Raw genomic sequence first — 17767 nt, 5'->3', positions numbered from 1 at the left:
GACAGAGGGAAGCTGCTAGGTGAAACACCACAGTGTCGTCCCTCCACTGGAGAGGAGAGGCTTCCCAAGGCCTGACTGAGGAGCATCACACAGCAACGGGCATTCCTCACTCACACATGAGGTCCTGGTCCAGCCGAGGGCAGTAGATGCTTTGGCCGACCACCCCCCACCCCCCCCCCCCCCACTAGCTAAAGGTTAGGTAAGATATCACAGCAGCATGGCAGCTGTTTGGACGCTGTGCTGCGCTCTTGTCAGGCATCACAGAGCAAGTCAACATAAACAAATGGATTATTTTCTTTCTGGCCCAGAGGAACTCCGTCAAGGCTGCTGCTGCAGCGTGAAAGACGCCCGTGTTGGGATGATGTGCGGAGAGGGCCCCCCCGAGGCCTGTGTGTGTGTGTGTGTGGGTGTGTGGTTGTGGTTGTGTGTGTATGTCTGTATGTGAGTGTGTGTGTGTGTCTGTCCATGTGTGTGTCTGTCTGCGTGTGTGTGAGTGAGATAGAGGGGGAGAGAGAGAGAGAGAGAGAGAGAGTTTGTCTGTGGGTGTGTGTGTGTGTGTATGTGTGTGCGTGACAAAGATAGAGGGAGCGAGAAAGAGAGAGGGTGTGTGTGTGTGTGTGTTTGTGTGTGCATGTGTGCGAGTGCTCTGGTCCTTCGGTGACGGTCAGCCTGGTCTATTCTGCAGCAGCACATCCCTCTCCCTGGCTCACCGATGCAGTTGGTCTGCAGGGCACTGAGCTTGTAGCCGGGGTCACAGGAGCAGGTGTAGCCCGTCTGCACCGGCACACACGTCCCATGGCCGCATATGTTGGGGGCCAGGGCGCACTTGTCTATCGCTGAGACACAGACGGACACAGTGAATGGATACGATGATGTACATACCGTGCATTGTACATTCAAACAGAGTTACACGAAAAACCTTGAAATTATTCGGGCCTGAGGCAGAAATGTAATCAGAGAAACATTATTTTGACATCTCATTGCGTGTTCCATCACAACAGAGCTTTTTTTGTGATTCATGAGGCTCGCAGATGCAGCTCTGCAGCACAGATGGGCAGCCGAGTATTACGGGTGAAATCCACCAGTGTTATTCTAATAAAGCCCACATTGTGTGTGTGTTACACCCCTGCACTTAACAAGCACCGGAGATCAAAAAATGTGATCTTTGATGCCTGGAACCATCGGTAGAAAGGCCCGCTTGACCACGCCAAGTTTCTCGATTGCTGGCAGCGCCGGGGTTCTGTGAATATGCTCAAATGGGCGGTAAAAAAAGTCTGTTATTTCCCGAGGTCAGCCGTCGTCATGTGGACGAAGCTGGGATTAAAAGAAGATTTAATACAAAGAAAATGTGCATTCCGAATACACATGTTCTCTCTCTATGAAAACCGTCCTGCTGTTTTTATAGTCAGGGTCATGGATGACTGAGTGTGTTTTATTGTATCCTAACAGTTGTTATGGGCGGTTGGAGAGGTGATTGGCTAAGGTATGTTTGCTCTGTGATTCTGGGCTGTGGACCCTTTCTTTTGTGACGGTCTTGGGTCTGTTGTATCTTTCCAGAGGGAATGTGTTTTGGGTAAGACTGCCTTTCTGTGCTGGGTTACGGAGCCATGGCATTCAGAAATGTGATTCCTCTACTGTCTCTTATTTAATCTCTGAATTGCTTTTACCCCGCATAGACACATACACACTTACACCACACACACACACACACACACACACACACAAACACACACACACACACACACACACACACACACACACACACACACACTCAGACACACAAACACACTCTCAAACTCCCTCCCTCCCTCCCTCCCTGCCTCCCTCTCACCCAAGGTGAGAGGGAGGCACCGCGTGCCTCTTTCGCACTTGCACACTCACAAACACACAATTACACACAATTAAGTTGTGGAGCGCTCTGTGACGCACAGCCGCCACGAGCAAGCCAATAAAGTCCTGATAAAAAGGGTGCACTAAACCCTGGCTGAACCCGGAGAACCGCGTCGGCGGAGATGGTGCAACGGATAATAAAAAAAAGAATGCCGTTCCGTCGCCATGTTTTCACACTGATGACACGAAGCCCGGAGCAAACCATACAGGGCTCCACGTGTCTGTTGTCCCCCCCTGGCCGATTTAGAAGCACTGTCGGGGCGTTATTCTTCATAGCCACTGTCTGCCTTTGAAGGAGTGATATTATGCCACCAGGTGTGAGTGTGATTAGCCATTTTAAGCCGTTTGAAAATCAGACTTTTCCTGTGTTTTAGTGACATCACAAGTGGGAGTGTCCACCTAGATGTACGCTGAATAGATCAGTCTACCAGCCTGTACCCAGTGGACTGTAGCAAATGTTGCTAATCATACATCTAGGACCTGGATGTATAATGGACAGATTCTAGGTGGACACAGATTTTCAAACGGCTTGTAATGGCTAATCACACTCACCCCTGGTGGCGTAATATCACCCTTTTAAAGCAGAGTGTGTTGGTGGAGCGGGCCTCACCTGGCTGGTGCTTTGTGGGTGGGTCCACCAGGAGAGTTTCCTCAGAGTATGGCCCAGGTTCAGGGGTCCTCTCTGGTGAAGGTGGAGGGAAAAAATAAAGTGTGTTAGTAAGCGGAGCGGGCGTGTTAACATATTCCCCCGGAGAACGTAATAATAAAGTATGTTTGTTATTTCACGGGGTAATTTTTCCTTCCGCATGGCCTGGATGACATACTACCTTTTTTTCCAAAGGACTTCTGTAATCGAGGTTACATAAAGGACCCTCTTGTTTCAGCATGACGGCTATATAAAATGATTTATGTCATTCCTCCGACTAAACACAACAAAACAACGCATATAAATCATCTGGACTCTCGGCTCTACGGCTGCGGTTCTCAAGTCTCGTGTTTTCGTCTGGACAAGAGCAGCAACGGCCATGACTGCTAGGAAAGCCATTTATAGACGTGGATGTGAGGTCTGTCTCTTACTAAATGCACAAGGAATATGAACGTTTACTTGGCTCTGGGTATGAAACCTCAGAGGGTATAGGAAAAGAGTGTGATGAATAATAGGGAATAAATACCTGGATATGTCTCTGGGGAGGCTGTCACAACCGTTGGCTAGAAGATCATAACAACATGGTTATTATAGTGTTCATTCCTACGGTTATTAGGGATGGGTCAGAATATTCGATTATTCGATTATTCGTTCTTGAGGGTCAAAGTCAATTTTTAACATTTGGACCGTTAACATTTTTTCCCATTCAAATAAACAAGAATTAACGGACGGAACTAATGTTGGTTCTGTAGCACTATTACAACACAAACACTGATCACTGTTAAAGTTTTTTTTTTTGCATTTAAGATATGAAGTGATTTATTGCCTATGATCCATGGCTGCCTTTGTGAATGTCAGCACACATCGAATAATCAATTATTCCTTCATACCACCCACTGATTATTCGACCATGAAAAATTCGAGTTATTCTCATCCCTAACGGTTATCACATGAAAATAAAACAAAAAAGCATTTGATATTTTCACATGCATTGATGTAGCAATAGCCATTTCATGTATTTGAATTGGCCGTTGTAGGGGTCATGGACAATATATTAACACAATTCCCACAGAAACACACACACAAACACACACACACACAGGAACAAACACAGAAATGTGTGCATGATGATGCATGAACAAATATTTAGGGTATTTTAACAAACAGGTGAACTTGTAGCCATGATGTTCATAACAAGTGGAATTAGTGTGCTCTGCCACCATCCTTGGTGCAAATAGACTGCATGTGTTTTTCTAAATGTGTTTGGGATGGGTTATGTCATCGCAAGCCTCTTACGATGAGATGGCCCGAGCCTATCCTTCTAAGATAAACATTTACAAAGCATGTGGTGAGGAATTGTGTGTGTGTGTGTATTTGTGGTATGTGTGTGTGTGTGTGTGTGTGTGTGTGTGTGTGTGTGTGTGCGTGGGTGAGTGTGTATGGGGAGTGGGGGGACTTACCAGGCTCAGTGTTTCCACATCTGTTTTGAAAGAGAGTGAGAGAGATAGGTAGAGAGAGAGAGGGGAGAAGAGAGAGATGGATTCATCAATAGTGACGATAGCTTCACACTCTGCCCACTTTAACAAGGTTGTCAGCATAACACCTAGCCCCTTGTTCTCGTTCAGGGAACTTGACCTCAGGGCTTCTGAGGTCGTTATGTCCTATAAAACCAACATGATACAGAGTGTATGCTGGACAGCATATGTAGAAGTCATACTTCTTTGTCTGCCTTCGAGAAAAGGCTAGCTTTAATAATGCACACAGATATTGCTAAATATTTACGGGTTTGTCTCCTTGTATATAAATGCACCATCTGATGCTACTGGCGGACATGCCTCTGAATCGTATCCCCATAGGAGTAAAACGGGAGGAAAATTATATTTGGGAAATCCAGAGCCTACAGCTGTTTGCCCTCTAACCTTCCGGATTGCTCCTCTGCTTGTGATGGAATCTGACAAACGTGACACATGGAGATCCTAACATCCTGTTGATGTTTGTCGATCGTACGGCGATAGTTCCCCCCCTAATCCATAGGAAAACATTCCCCATTGTGTAATCAGCTCCCAGACACGGCGGACAATGCTAACAACAGCAAGAGTGAGATTATGACCATGTTTGGATAACTCTGTGACCTTTCTGTAGGGCCCTACCCCGTCACAAGAAATCCAAGAAATCCTTCGCCGCGAGCTCCAGAGATTTATCAGCCTTAGAGTCAACACGGACCGTCTCGTTGCCTCAGTGGTGGTTGAATCACATAAAACGTGTTTATTCTCACCCTCGGGCTGTCTGGGCCACTCGCTGACCGGCTGAAGAGTGTCTGCATAGGGGTCCACGGGCTGCTCCGCTGGTGTGGGTGGTGGTGGTCTCGGCTGGTGGGGCGCCTGGGGGTGGGGGTGGTGCTGGGGTACCTCTGGCGTCTCTGGGTACACAGGAAACTGGGGCACGTGGTGCTGGTGGTGCTGGTGGTGCTGGTTTGGGTCGGGGAGCGGCTGCTCTGGCAGGTAGGGGGGCCACTCGGGTTCCAGGGGGCTGGGGTCCAGCCAGGTGATGCCGGTGTTGCTCAGGTCGGCCTCCTCCAGCTGCCTCAGGGAGATCTGCACGTCGGAGCGGGAGTAGGTGTAGCCGTGGCCCGCGGGGCAGATCTCCTTGAAGTCGTCTGCCGGGGGCAGGAAGAGCAGACAGGCAGCGGACAATGAAGCACAGACCAACTTTTGCACTTTTCCTTTTTTTTTTTTTTGCAGAAGCTTGCCAGAGTATTATAACGGCTCAAATTTCTGCCCGGTGCTTGAAACAATCCCATTAGCCGAGCGTGTAATGCTGTTATGTTTAGCATGTCGCGTTGTACAGAGCGCACTGTGCAGTGGAGTGGATACGGTTTCCTCTACGGCTGAGGACGTGGAGGGAGCTGGCGGGTGGATGGCAGCTGTCACAGGGGTCGACCAGAGAAAGGATTTGGAAGGATTTAGGTATAGCTGTCACACTCGAATCGAAGAGACACTCGCACACACACACACACAGACATTAACGCACAAACCTACACACACACACGCATGCATCACACTCACGCATCACACACACACACACACACACACACATGCACACACGCATACACACACACACACACACACACACACACACACACACGCACACACACACACACACACGCACACACAGCAATGCCTGTGAGGGAAACAGAGGATCATGCAATAGAAGCTGAACTCTGAACTGACTACTGAAGAGGCATGTGAGAGGCTGACAGAGGATTGGCTAACCGGATGAAAGAGATAGGTGGGGTAGATTGACCGTCTTTGTGGCTGTGCCCAACAACCCTCAGCGATGGTGAGTCCATTACAAGGGGGAACGGTGTGTGTGTGTCCCCTGTCCCCTGCCTGACCTGCAGGCAGCAACCCTATGCCATCAGAAACCAGGAGCACAGACCGGAGCAACGACTGATATGTGGTCACTGGAAATTCATGTGTGAATGCAGGAGGTGGACACGGTAGGCCACTGACGGATGGATCCTGAGAGTGTGTATGTGTGCGCGTGTGTGTGTGTGTAGAGGAGTGGGGGGGGGGGGGGGGGGGGGGAGAAACTGCATGTGACCAGGAACCACATCAGTGCAGCTGCAACCCAGGCTGGAATGTGAGTCAATGGGGGCTACTGTTACCAAATCCACAATGATCGCTCTCACCGCCCGCTGCCGAGCGCGCCTCTTACGGCTTGTCAGACGCTACAAAAGCCAGGGTCGAAGTAATCAGGACATGTGTGTGCGGTGGAGGGTGGGGGTGTGTGGTGTGTGGGTGCGAGTGTGTGCAGAGAGGCATCATGGGGGATTGTCTGTATGATATGTGATCTATGACAACCCAGTTGGCCGGGAGTTAATCCAGCTAGTGTATGAAGCGCACACTCTCCCTCCAACACTTTGAAGTCCGATAAAGGATGACAACGTCCCGTGTTTCTCTTGGCGCGGCCGCTCGTTTCCATTTATTCTCCGGTGAATCTGAGCTACGCCATTGGTCGGGTCAGAGTGATAACACAAGCATGACTAACACGGGGGCCCCGACATGTCATAATTACTTGCTTTTTTGGTCTAGTTCCACACCAAACACATCGGGTTCTCCAACGCAAACCTGGCCGCCCCGCGTGATGATGACAGAACAGAACGGCCCCCTGTTTTTCTTTTCTCCACTGTCTTGAGTTTCAGCGCCTTTTATTTTTACTGCCACCGTCGACCAATAAAACCGGGCCGTAAATAGAATCCAATGACTAAATGTGGTCGAATCAGAGTCACCAGACGCTAACTTGGTTTGGTTCTTGAATTAAGCACTGAACAAGAGAGACAGACGGATACTCTCGGTTTGGACAGACAGAGCGAGAACCCCAAGCACAGCGTTTTCCCAGTGAGAAGCAGGGGCGGGCGGTACCTGAGTCGGGCACAGGGCAGTGTTCACAGCCGGGCCCCCAGGCCTTGCCCACACGACTGCAGCAGCAGATCTGCTTGGTGATGGTAGCGGGCAGTGGGAGGGAGCAGGTGCCCGCCGAGGACAACCGGTAGCACAGCCCCTTATTCTCGGACACGGCCTTGTCCGCTGCAAGGGTGGAGGAGGAGGAGGAGGAGGAGGAGGGTTAAGGAACAACACACTGCATACGGAATATCCTACCGGTGGCTAAACCACTTAGCAAGTTTCGAGAGAATATAGCCTACAGTGTCTGAGGTGATGTCACAGCATCTGCTCCAGCTGGCAAGTAAGGGTCTGTCTGGGCTAACTGGCAAGGTTTTCAGGTTAACTAGTAAGAGCTAGCCTGTATCCCGTTAACAATAAAACACTTTGCTAGGTAGCATGCGACGAGCTGGCCGTGTCAAACTGCATACTTCATGCACTGAGTCATGGCGCCACACTGGGGCCCCGGGAGATTTTCCTTTTCGTAAGTTGGAAACACAGACTCACAGACGCAGTGGCTCCGGGCCGGGTCCAGCATGAAGCCATGCTTGCAGGTGCACCTGTAGCTGCCTTTGGTGTTGAGGCAGTCGGCGTTCTTGCAGAGTCCAGTCATCGCGCACTCGTTGATGTCTGTGGAAAGGACGGACGGGTGTAAGTCACGCGGGCGTCGACCCCCCTACCGCGGCACTAACCGTTTGAGAAAGCTCAACTGGTTTGCCAGGGTTGTGTGTTACTGTATCTAAGAGACCAATAAAATGATAAAACCCCTGCCAAACTCAGATTGAGTTCCACAAGGTGCAATTTAACATTGCGTCTTGGCGTCTGTGTGAGTTTTTAATCGTTCTTATTTTCTTATCCTCTTTCTCTTTACATCGTCTGCATGTTGAGTTGTCGCCAACTGGGTTGACATGTGACCAAAATACTTTGGGATCTTCCTGTGTCCTGGGCTGACAGGGAGTGAAACAAAGGCATGTAGGACAAAATGCCAGCGCCCCCTGCAGTGATTGGTAAAATATGGCATTTCATGAGGTTACACATTGTGTGAAATGACCGTCGGTCGATGACATGACAAAGACAGTCAAAAAGAACACACAGCACCGATTGTCAAAACATTGCAACGATTCGGGCGTATGAGGAGAAAAACGGACCATGTTTTAGATTAGGCTCATTTTCCTTTTTCTGTTTTGAAGTGGCTTGGTTCTTAATGCGGCCAATATCACGGTGTCTTCGGGTTACGTCAAGGAACGGAGACCCCAAAGTCTTTTTCCCTTCCTTTAGTGAAAGCCATGTGGCGTGGGGAGGCGCGGCGCTCACTGGTGCTTGGATCACTTTGAGCTCCTCAAACGGGGCTCTGAGCTAGGTAGCGTGCCACCAGCGGGCCGTGCCACCCTGCATACCTTGGCTTCTTAGTCACGCCGTCGAACACTGCGTCGCGGCTAAAAACGGTTGCTTTTCCTCCGTGTTAAACGGAGAGTAAATCATTAGTAAAGGTTCCCGTTACTCTGACGACTGGAACCTGACAGCCTGCCACCACCGATTTTCCCAATTCCAATCTGGTCTTGTTTTGTTGTTTTGCTTCCTGCTGGAAAAAGTGAGACTACGAGGGGAGGGGAATGTGCCTGATAAATACTTAAGCAATGCTTCTTTGTCCCTTTCTTCTCCGTTCATTATCCAGTTTTTCCTTCTAACTGTTTGTCTTTGTGTGTGTGTGTTTGTTTGTTTGTCTGCATGTGTGTATGCATGTATGTATGTATGTATGTATACGTGTATGTGTGTATGCATGTATGTGTGTATGCATGTATTTATGTATGCGTGTAGAAGTAATACATGGATGTGTGTATATATCCAATGTGTTTGTGTGTAAGTGTGTATGATTGTGTGTGTGTGTGTGAGATAGAGACAGAGAGAGAGCAATCTGTACACTGTATACATTTCAAAGATTTAAATTGTTAGTTTTAGTGTTAGCGGGGGTTTAGAAGGTTACAGATGGCCATCTCATGACCCAGCCACTTGCCATATTGTTAGTGACACTATAAACACTCCCTAGTTCCCCTTACCAGAAACAAATATGTCACGTCTGTCTGCTCTCTGCATATATAACAATGGGGCAGGTTTTCATGGAGACGAGAGAGACGGCAGTGCTGTTTGTGAGCCCTTGAACTTGCTCTTCCTCGGGGCGTCTGTCTGCGGGGAGTGAGGGTCAGAGTTGGCCTCAGCCTTCATCACATGGGGTCCCTTAATCCGCGCTCTGCTCCAGTCCCAGATTAGTCCTATTGTTACAGTCTGCTGGTGGGTTTGAAGGGATTGGAACTGACTTCCATGACGACCAGTCACGACCAGCACTAATCTCAACACCTACTTCTGCTTTCTGCTTGGTCGCTCGCTCTCAGGCGCGCCGCCTGTTGTTGGGACGGAGATGGAGGGCAGAGCCGTCTGCATGAGGCCCTTTTCAACCGTATTTTCCTGTTGGTGTGTTATGTTCTCAGCTGTTACTTCGTCGCATTCGAGGGGGTCAGTTACGTCTTGCCTACAGCACCCAATTTGTCTGCTTGTTCCTGAGATGACCCTCTTTATTCTTAAATACGTTGTGTGAAATCAGCAGGAATGTTTCAGTTGAATTATGGGTATTTTGCTCTTTGAAAAAGTGCTACAACAGGGTGCATCAGTGAGTAAACTTCCACATCTTTATCAGTCTTACAAATCATGATGAAAAATGAATCCATGGCGGGACTGCTTATCGTAACTGATCCCTATCGAATTCTGGCCAAAGCTACAATTAATGGAAGGAAGCCTGTCTCTCACTGACCTAGCCTTAGAACTTGATCTTTACTTATTATATCTGGCAAAACACACTCGCATGACCACGGTGCAAGAAAGAGCTTGACCTAGACGGCCGCTCTACGGAGTATTTAACATGATTAATATCACTCCAGATAAGCGTTCTACAGCAGCTTGTCAAAGCTGACCCTGAGCACCCGATGGACAGTGTTAACCTACAACCGACAGCTGTAGGCAGTCTCGTGCACTTCAATTGGTCAAACATGGCATTAACACGACCAGGGTTAGGGGTGTGCCTCCCCACGAAGGCCAATTGTGCTAGGAATGTATGTGCTCACAGAACATTTAATAAACCGTTTATGGTCCCTTCATTTAAGAATCCTCCAACACATGGTGGCTTTGCTTTGTTGATATGGAATCTCTAGGGGATTCTTCAGAGCTGTTTACCAAAAAATCTGAATTGAATCAGAATCTGAAATCTGAATGCATGTGGACCCGGGAGGTGAAATCTTAAGTTGGTTAGGACTTCAGAGACTAAAGATGGCTGACATTGAAAGCAAGTGTGAATCATGTCTATTTCTAGAGTCAAACACACAAACCGGGATGCGAGACAAGTCCCAGCACGTTCCAGTAAACGTTGTACAAGCAGCTCGGGGCGAGGAGCCACGCATCATTCTGGAGACCATCCTGATAAAAATGACGGAATCCCAGAAGAACCTAAAGTTTCTCGCTGCTTGGCAGTCCTTCTGAGGGGCCAAATTAAAACTATTTTTTGGGGAGAACGGAGAAGCAGCAGAAAAAGAGGAGAAGACTTTGATGCATGGCAGTAAATATTGTGGGTAACTGTCGACTTTGCTTTGGGGATTTTCACGAAACAAGCAACTGAAAGGATAGAGCATCTTGAAGCGATTATAAAATATGAGTTTGAATAAAATAAATGACTGGGCTTGTTGGCAAGACATTCTTGACACCATTGCGGAAAATGGTTAATGTGTTCTTGGGCAAAAGCAGTTTTTTCCCTTATATACATATACAGAAAAATAAACGTTAGAAAGTGAAACATAAAACTGCTCTAAAGCAAAGAAGCTGTAAATCTCGAGAAAGCAGCAGCACATTGTACTGTACGTACCACTAAGACTAAGACTCTCAAAGCAATCTCTTGGTTGGAGTGAGGGTCAGTGAGGTAGTCCCACCTGTACATCGCACTGTTAAGTACGTCTTCATTCATTGGATAAAAAAACATTTACTTCTGGGGAACCATAGTGAGCCCCCGATCTTCCTTTACGTTATTGATCCTATATATAGATAATGTGCTAACACAAATGCTGTTGAACCCCGTTAAGAGACGAGGAGATATATCAAGGCCGCTCGGGCCATTACTCATAACCCATGTTTATATGAGTGTGAAGAGAGAGCAGATAACAAATGCATTGTTTCAGTTGCCTCAGAACGAATAGCTATTAAGTATGAATGCTGTGGGTGGTTACGTATTCATCAACTGGGAACAATCTTACAACAGACGCTGAGATATTGTGAGAGAGTAACCAGGGATGGAAACCTTATTTGTATAATCAGGGTTTGTGTTAGATGGGCGAGCCTAAGGAAACACACTTCTTGTTGGACAGTGTTTGTTCTGTAACACATTGGTCTGAAAAACATTACGAAACCACAACAAAGGGCTAAAGATAATCAGGGTCTTCAGTGCCTTTCCCCCTGAACCTACCAATTAGAACAGCCACCCCAGGGGCTTATTGGAGGCTGAACTTCGACCTTTGACACACCTGGGCGGGTGTACCCTTGGCCTGGTTCCCATAGGCCTTGTCATACAGTGAGGAACTGTTTGGCAGGGTTATTTCGTTATTGTAAGTGCGATTATGGAATGTAAAAAGCCACTCTGATTGGCTTAGGATATAGCCAATAAGGCTCAGTAAATCAGCAGTATTAGGGTTAGAGATAGGTTAGATATCACAATTTGGCCAAAATATGACTATTGTGACCGATTAGGCAATAATAGTCATATTATGCCAAGAGGCAATTATGCTATCACCTCTGATTGGATCTTGAGCAACAGTGTTTTGGTGGAGCTTAACTTAAAAAAGTCCATTGCTTACCTTGACAATGTGTCGCGTTCATCCTTTTGTAACCCTTCGGACATTCCACTTGTCCGTTTGCGATCACCGCATATGCTGCGAAATAAAAGAAAAGCGAAAATGTCGGACAGAATTAAAAGAACAATAATACAACATTTAAAAGGAATGTCTCTCCAATGAGTCAGAATGGGAGAGCATTGTGTTCACAGCAGAGGGGAAAGAGAAGTTCCAGAGGAGATCCTATCACTTACAGATGTGAGGGGACCTCCAGATGGATCCCTGGGGGACCCCAGAGTGAATTGGTGTAAATGGATCCCCATCAGGCAACTTTACAGTAACACTAACAGCACATGTCATTTATAATCCTAAAACCCATGCATCCCACCAGCCCAGGGGAGCAGCAGTGAAAGGCTATCTTAAATATCTCTTAGGAAGCACTTGACCTTCGCTACGGAGCAAGCCCACACCCCAACTATGGAGACTAATATAAGCACTCTGGCAGGAGCAATCAGGGCTTAATGTACAGCGAGGCGGAGTGTGGTGCAATAGTAAAACCTTTTCTGGATGTACAGAAGTATTAAAAGACATCGGATAGGACGTGTACTCCTGGGTCCTTTGAATGTCCCACTAACCCACCGTTGTAAATGAAACTCAGGTGTCCCCACTCGTCCGAAGAGACCATGAAACACGGTGCGTTATAACTCAGTCGACCCCCTGCCGAGAGAGGTTAACTATGTTTAATACGAGGGGAGAAGGAAGACGGGGTCAATGTGACTATCATGAGGGGGGTTGTGACACTGTGTGCACATGGGAACGGAGTTTGTATTTGTGTGTGTGTGTGTGTTTGTGTTTGTGTGTGTCTGTGTGTGTGTGTATGTGTGTGTGTTTGTATTTGTGTATGTATGTGTGTGTGCGTGTGTGAGTGAGTGAGTTTTAGAAGGCTGCGGTCAGAAAACGATAATATTAAAACATCATCACACTTGTTAAAAGCCACAGCGCGATCAAGCGTCGTATCAAACCTAACCTGCTGTTTTACGAGGCTTTGCTTTATGATCACTCTGAGATTCATCTCAGCTCATCATAACAATCCCCTTCCTACAGTACATCCATTCATTTCATACAGAACCAAACAGTGAATGCCGTTTGAACCCCTCGCCAGAACCGACAGAGAAGGGGGAAAAAAAAGAGGTGAACAAATAAAGAAACACGTTTTTAAAAAGCTGTTAAAGCATTACCAGCAAAGATAACACAAAAAACCGCAGCACAGTTGAGACCGTCCTCTTCCTCTGTCAGAGTACGGTCTAAACTGTGCTGTGGTTTACCCCACCACATGAATATGTTGTCTTTCCCCCCCTAAGTGATTGACAGGGAGCTCTGCCTTGATGCGGCTGGTCTGGACGGCAGGACCGAGTGAGGACCAGAAAGAGGTCGGGACTCGAGGGTTCTCACACAGGTCGCTCCACCTTAAGACACCGCCGTGGAGCCGAGGGACCCCCCCCCCCCCCCCCCCGACATCTCTAGCCCCGATCTACCCTCTTGTGTCATCAGACACTAGCAGCAATAGCACGCAGGCACAAAGACCTTCCAGTGCTCTGGTGTTTGTTTGAAGACCCCTCTTAGCGTTTGTTTTCCTTCTCCCCTTCCTACAGGGGCCACTCACTGAGGAATGGAGGGCCCGGACGATGTGGGGTTGGAGGTTACTGTGGCAGCTGCCAATTAGGGGGTTTCTGGGGGCCCGCGTATATAAATAGGGGTGAAGTACCTCTGTAGGTGTCAGCGTCAATGTTGGACGATAAGGACGGATCTGCATTGATTCAACCGATGAGCTGTGGACGAGGATGAGCTGTGGACCAGACATTGTGGTGGTTTCCAAGCCACCCACACATTTGTAACAAATAACAGACTAGCATGATGTAATTAGCAATAATTAGGATGATAATCTGAGTGAAATGAATCACCGGTCGTAGCATCAGAAGTGACCTACGGTGATACTAATTCAGCTATTTTTTCTTTGGCTGACTTTCGGGTGTCAGAGTAATCTTCCAATGTCCAATTACTCCAATACACTCACTCTCTCTCTCTCTCAAACACTCACACACACACACACACACACACACACACACACACCAAACACAGAGGTTGGCGCATCCTGTGAATGAGTGTCCTGAGTTATATTTTGGTCCTGCTGTGACCCAGTGGACCAGCAAGGTACCAAATGCTTGACAGAGCAAAACTGAATCAGATGAGAAGGTGGGCTCCCCTGCCATGCAGAGAGCAAGACTGTAGGGGAAGGTAGGGTTGTGTGTGTGTGTGTGTGTGTGTGTGTGTGTGTGTGTGTGTGTGTGCCTGTCTGTCTGTGTGTATGTGTGTGTGTGTGTGTGTGTGTGTGTGTGTGTGTGTGTGTGTGTGTGTGTGTGTGTGTGTGTGTGTGTGTGTGCGCGCGCGCGTGCGTGCGTGCGTGCGTGAGTGTGAGTGTGTGTTGGGAAGGGAGGGTTGGAGGTGACAGGGTGGGAATGTTGTTTCGGGGGGCCGGATAATCGTGTCAAAGTGACGCCCCTCCCGGCCCCGACTCCCAGCTTTTCCGCCTCCTCTGCACTCCCCCTCTAATCCCACTGGCGAGGCTCCCTAGTAATGAGCTGTTGGGGTGGGGTCCACGGCCTCCCATGGCGAGGGGATCAGGGCAAGTCCGGCCTGCGGGGCGGCAGGGTGCACATGCCATGGGATACCTGGTGGGAGTGCGGGAGGGGAGGAGGAGAGTGGAGAAAGGCGGTGTCTGAGGAGATGCAGGTCTGCCAGTGACGCTCGGATTAACTGATTTTACACACAACAATTCTAAGCAATCCTGGCCTGGCCTGGTCATTGGATTTCATGCCAAAGTTACGTTTCAAGTTAAACAAAACTAAATTGTTCTTCTTGAGGGATAACGTCTTTGGCAGATGTTTGTGCACAATTACAAGATTCCCACAACCACGCAACTCGCTGCTGCTGCGACCAAGGCAGTGCCACGCAAGAGCAGCCTCAGGCACCCATTACTGCTCCCCTTGGTAACATAGAGCATAGAGCTGGCCTCTATCCACACAGAACGCAGACTCCTAATGGTTGATTATCCATTTAGGACCATTCACCATCCATACTTTGTCCCCCCACTGCGCCACCCACTAATTTATTGACCCACATAAGCCAGGGGGATTGTGCAGGCTGTTTGCCACTGTTAAATAATATTAGCTCGGACCTCCTCAGTCGAGGAAAAAACGCAATCCACATTTCCTGGAACTCCATGGTTGGCAGCGCAGTCCCAAATCTGAATCAACATCCATTCATTCCCTTTTCTGATACCATAGTCAACCCTGCTCTGAGGCATTACTGGGGGGTAGTGGACTGAAAAGGAAGCTTATGCAAATCGAGGACAAAAACGAAAGAGTGAAGGACAAGGCCCGGGAGATTGGTACATCTAGTCAATTGGGTTACTCTGCTGGACAGAAAAAGAAACTTTCATTTGCGATTTAATATAATTATTCCTCTCAGGGCCACACAATCCGGAGGTTTCCTTCCAAAGCCTGTTAAGAGGTCTTGGTTGGGCCTATCAATCACAGACTGATCACACCACTGGGGCTCCCATGGGATCTAAATAGTGGGCCGCCAGAGTCCAGGACGTACCCCCTTCAACGGCCTGGAGAACCTGAGAAAGTCCACAAGAAGCGGAGGAGGAGAGGGATTCAAGATTCCCCACCATTGTCCCATTGGAGACCACCCAACAAAACTAAAACTTTCTTAATTTCTTCTTGACAAATGTGGCTTCCAGAAATAGCTTCAGGGCAAACTGGTGGAGTCCAAATTAAAAGCAAGTACAATTACTTTAATCAATCAGGATGTTTTGACTCTTAAAGATGACACATCCATCACTTCCACCCATATGTCAATGGTTGATTGGTGATTGGATCAAAACAACCCAAGTGGTTTGTTTGATCCAATCAACTGATCAACTATTGGCGCTTGTGGTGGAATTTCTGGCATTTACCAAACTAGCACATGGCATGTCAATACTTTGGCCATGCCAACCAACCGATAACTGAACCAGATGAGAAAGACACATGGTCTTATAACAATGTTCTCCTGCTGAAACAAGTATACACAACATCCCATCCATGCACTAGTTCCACGCCACACCAAAGGGAGTTTTTGTTCAACGGTGCCAAAGACCCTGAAGGGGTCTGCAAGATTGATGGACCATCCATCTCTGCTGGTTTGTCACAGTGCTTGACCTTATCCATACCAGGGAAGGGAGGTACACAGGGAGGAGCATTTGGGAAGGAAAGGACTGGCCAAATGGGAAAGTAAAATTGACTGGAAAATACCTTTAACAAAAAACGTTTTGTTTTGTTGCAGTAAATTGTAACTTTAGCAAGCTGTTGATGCCAATCTAAACAGGATTAAGGACACATTCAAAACAGATACACATTCTTCGATAATCACCCGTTTTCTCTGAAATAGTCATCACAACAGCTGGCGCCAAAGGAAGGACATGCCATGTTACAGACCATATAAAAATGCAATAAGTATGTATCTTATTAGCCATCACACATTTCAGCTACATTAGCATCCAGGCCGCTGGCCTACTGCCTTGCATCATGGGTCAAAGGACTAAGACTTATTACCCAAATCAGTTGGGTCCACCAAGGCTTGATTAGCAACTTACTTGTCCACCTAATAAATTCCATCTTTTGGTTTTGGTGGGATAAGCGAAGTCAACATTGATGAATCAAAACGCTGTTCAAACGGTGTGTTAAAATGGTGTACAGTTCCTATCTAATCAACGTGAGTTGCTACAGAATGAAAACCTTGGCAGGGGCCGGCGCATCTGCTCCGACTCTATTCTCCCTGAGACGAGGGCCTTGCATCCCCGTTTCTATCCGGTGCTAACAACAGTACGAACGCCTGATTACACTCGTAGACAGTAATATCCACAGGCATCGCCCCCTTGGTTGAAGGTCAACTCAAACTTCCCTGGGATTGTGGGGGGATCTGAGAGCGACGAAAGCTCCAGTGCTTATGATAGTTAACGTCTTGACAGCACACTACACCTCACTAAAGCAATAGAGTGAGACGCATTGGCACAATGACACAATGATAATCCCAAAATGGGAGTAGTGGACAGGGGGGTGTGTGTGGCGGGGATCGCCACTTGGCACAGCGCTTAAGGAAGTGACATCACCATGACCTCACCGGGCGAGGGAGATAGTGGAGAAGAGGAGGGGTGGCCATGGCAGCTCCTCTGCGCCGGTTGATTGAGTTAATCTCGGTGGATGTCAGATTCTGGAACCCCAGGACGCATCCAGCATCGCAGGGGTAGGTGGGAGAGTCACAGCGGGGGGGTGGCACTGGGACAGAAAGGGCACAGAGTTCCACTGGTGCTGAAATGCTGCCGTTACCACAGGGAGCCGTTGGCTATGAGGGGCTGTGCAGGGTTGAAACGCGTTTGTTTCACGTCAACATACTGTGCCATTTTAAACAAATGTATAGTACGATGACGAGACTATTGCAGTCTTAGAGATATACTAATTTTAAGCATTGTAAGTGTATTTATTATATATTACATTAAAATACATTACATTAAAATAGATTTTGGGGGGGGGTCATTCAAGGCAGTTTCAACATTAGGGGTATGTCCTCCTGACAGTGTTCTCTGTTGTTATCCAGTTGTACCAGAAGTATCAGGCGAGCGAGAAGCAGGACATGGCAAGAGGTCCATTTCAAGGTTTGTGGAGTCCCCGTCTTGGCTTCGGCTTTCCCAGTAAGCGCCGGATCATTTTACTGATGGAGATTTACTCTGAATTTCCAGGCCAGAGCGATTCACGGTGCGTTGCGAGGTGAATGAACAGTGCGCTTCGGATTAGCCGCATGTTGCATCACCAGGGAGACAT

General features: G+C 47.9%; 1 protein-coding gene across 1 annotated transcript in view; it reads right to left on the bottom strand.

Annotated features, from left to right (window-relative positions):
• The window catches only part of LOC311361924 (latent-transforming growth factor beta-binding protein 2-like), an 87515-nt gene that overhangs the window by 28594 nt on the left and 41154 nt on the right, over window positions 1–17767 (bottom strand). The window contains exons 9-13 of the mRNA XM_084481719.1: window positions 11868–11942; window positions 7486–7608; window positions 6961–7125; window positions 4812–5192; window positions 711–836 (exon numbers count right to left, since the gene is read on the bottom strand). Of these exons, the coding sequence (XP_084337845.1) occupies window positions 711–836; window positions 4812–5192; window positions 6961–7125; window positions 7486–7608; window positions 11868–11942 (870 nt within the window). The remainder of the gene's footprint in view (window positions 1–710; window positions 837–4811; window positions 5193–6960; window positions 7126–7485; window positions 7609–11867; window positions 11943–17767) is intronic.

Source organism: Micromesistius poutassou, assembly GCF_964030765.1.
Source record: "Micromesistius poutassou genome assembly, chromosome: 17".
Lineage (NCBI taxonomy): Eukaryota > Metazoa > Chordata > Actinopteri > Gadiformes > Gadidae > Micromesistius > Micromesistius poutassou.
Note: the sequence above shows the minus strand (reverse complement) of the source record. Positions and strands in the feature narration are given on the sequence as shown.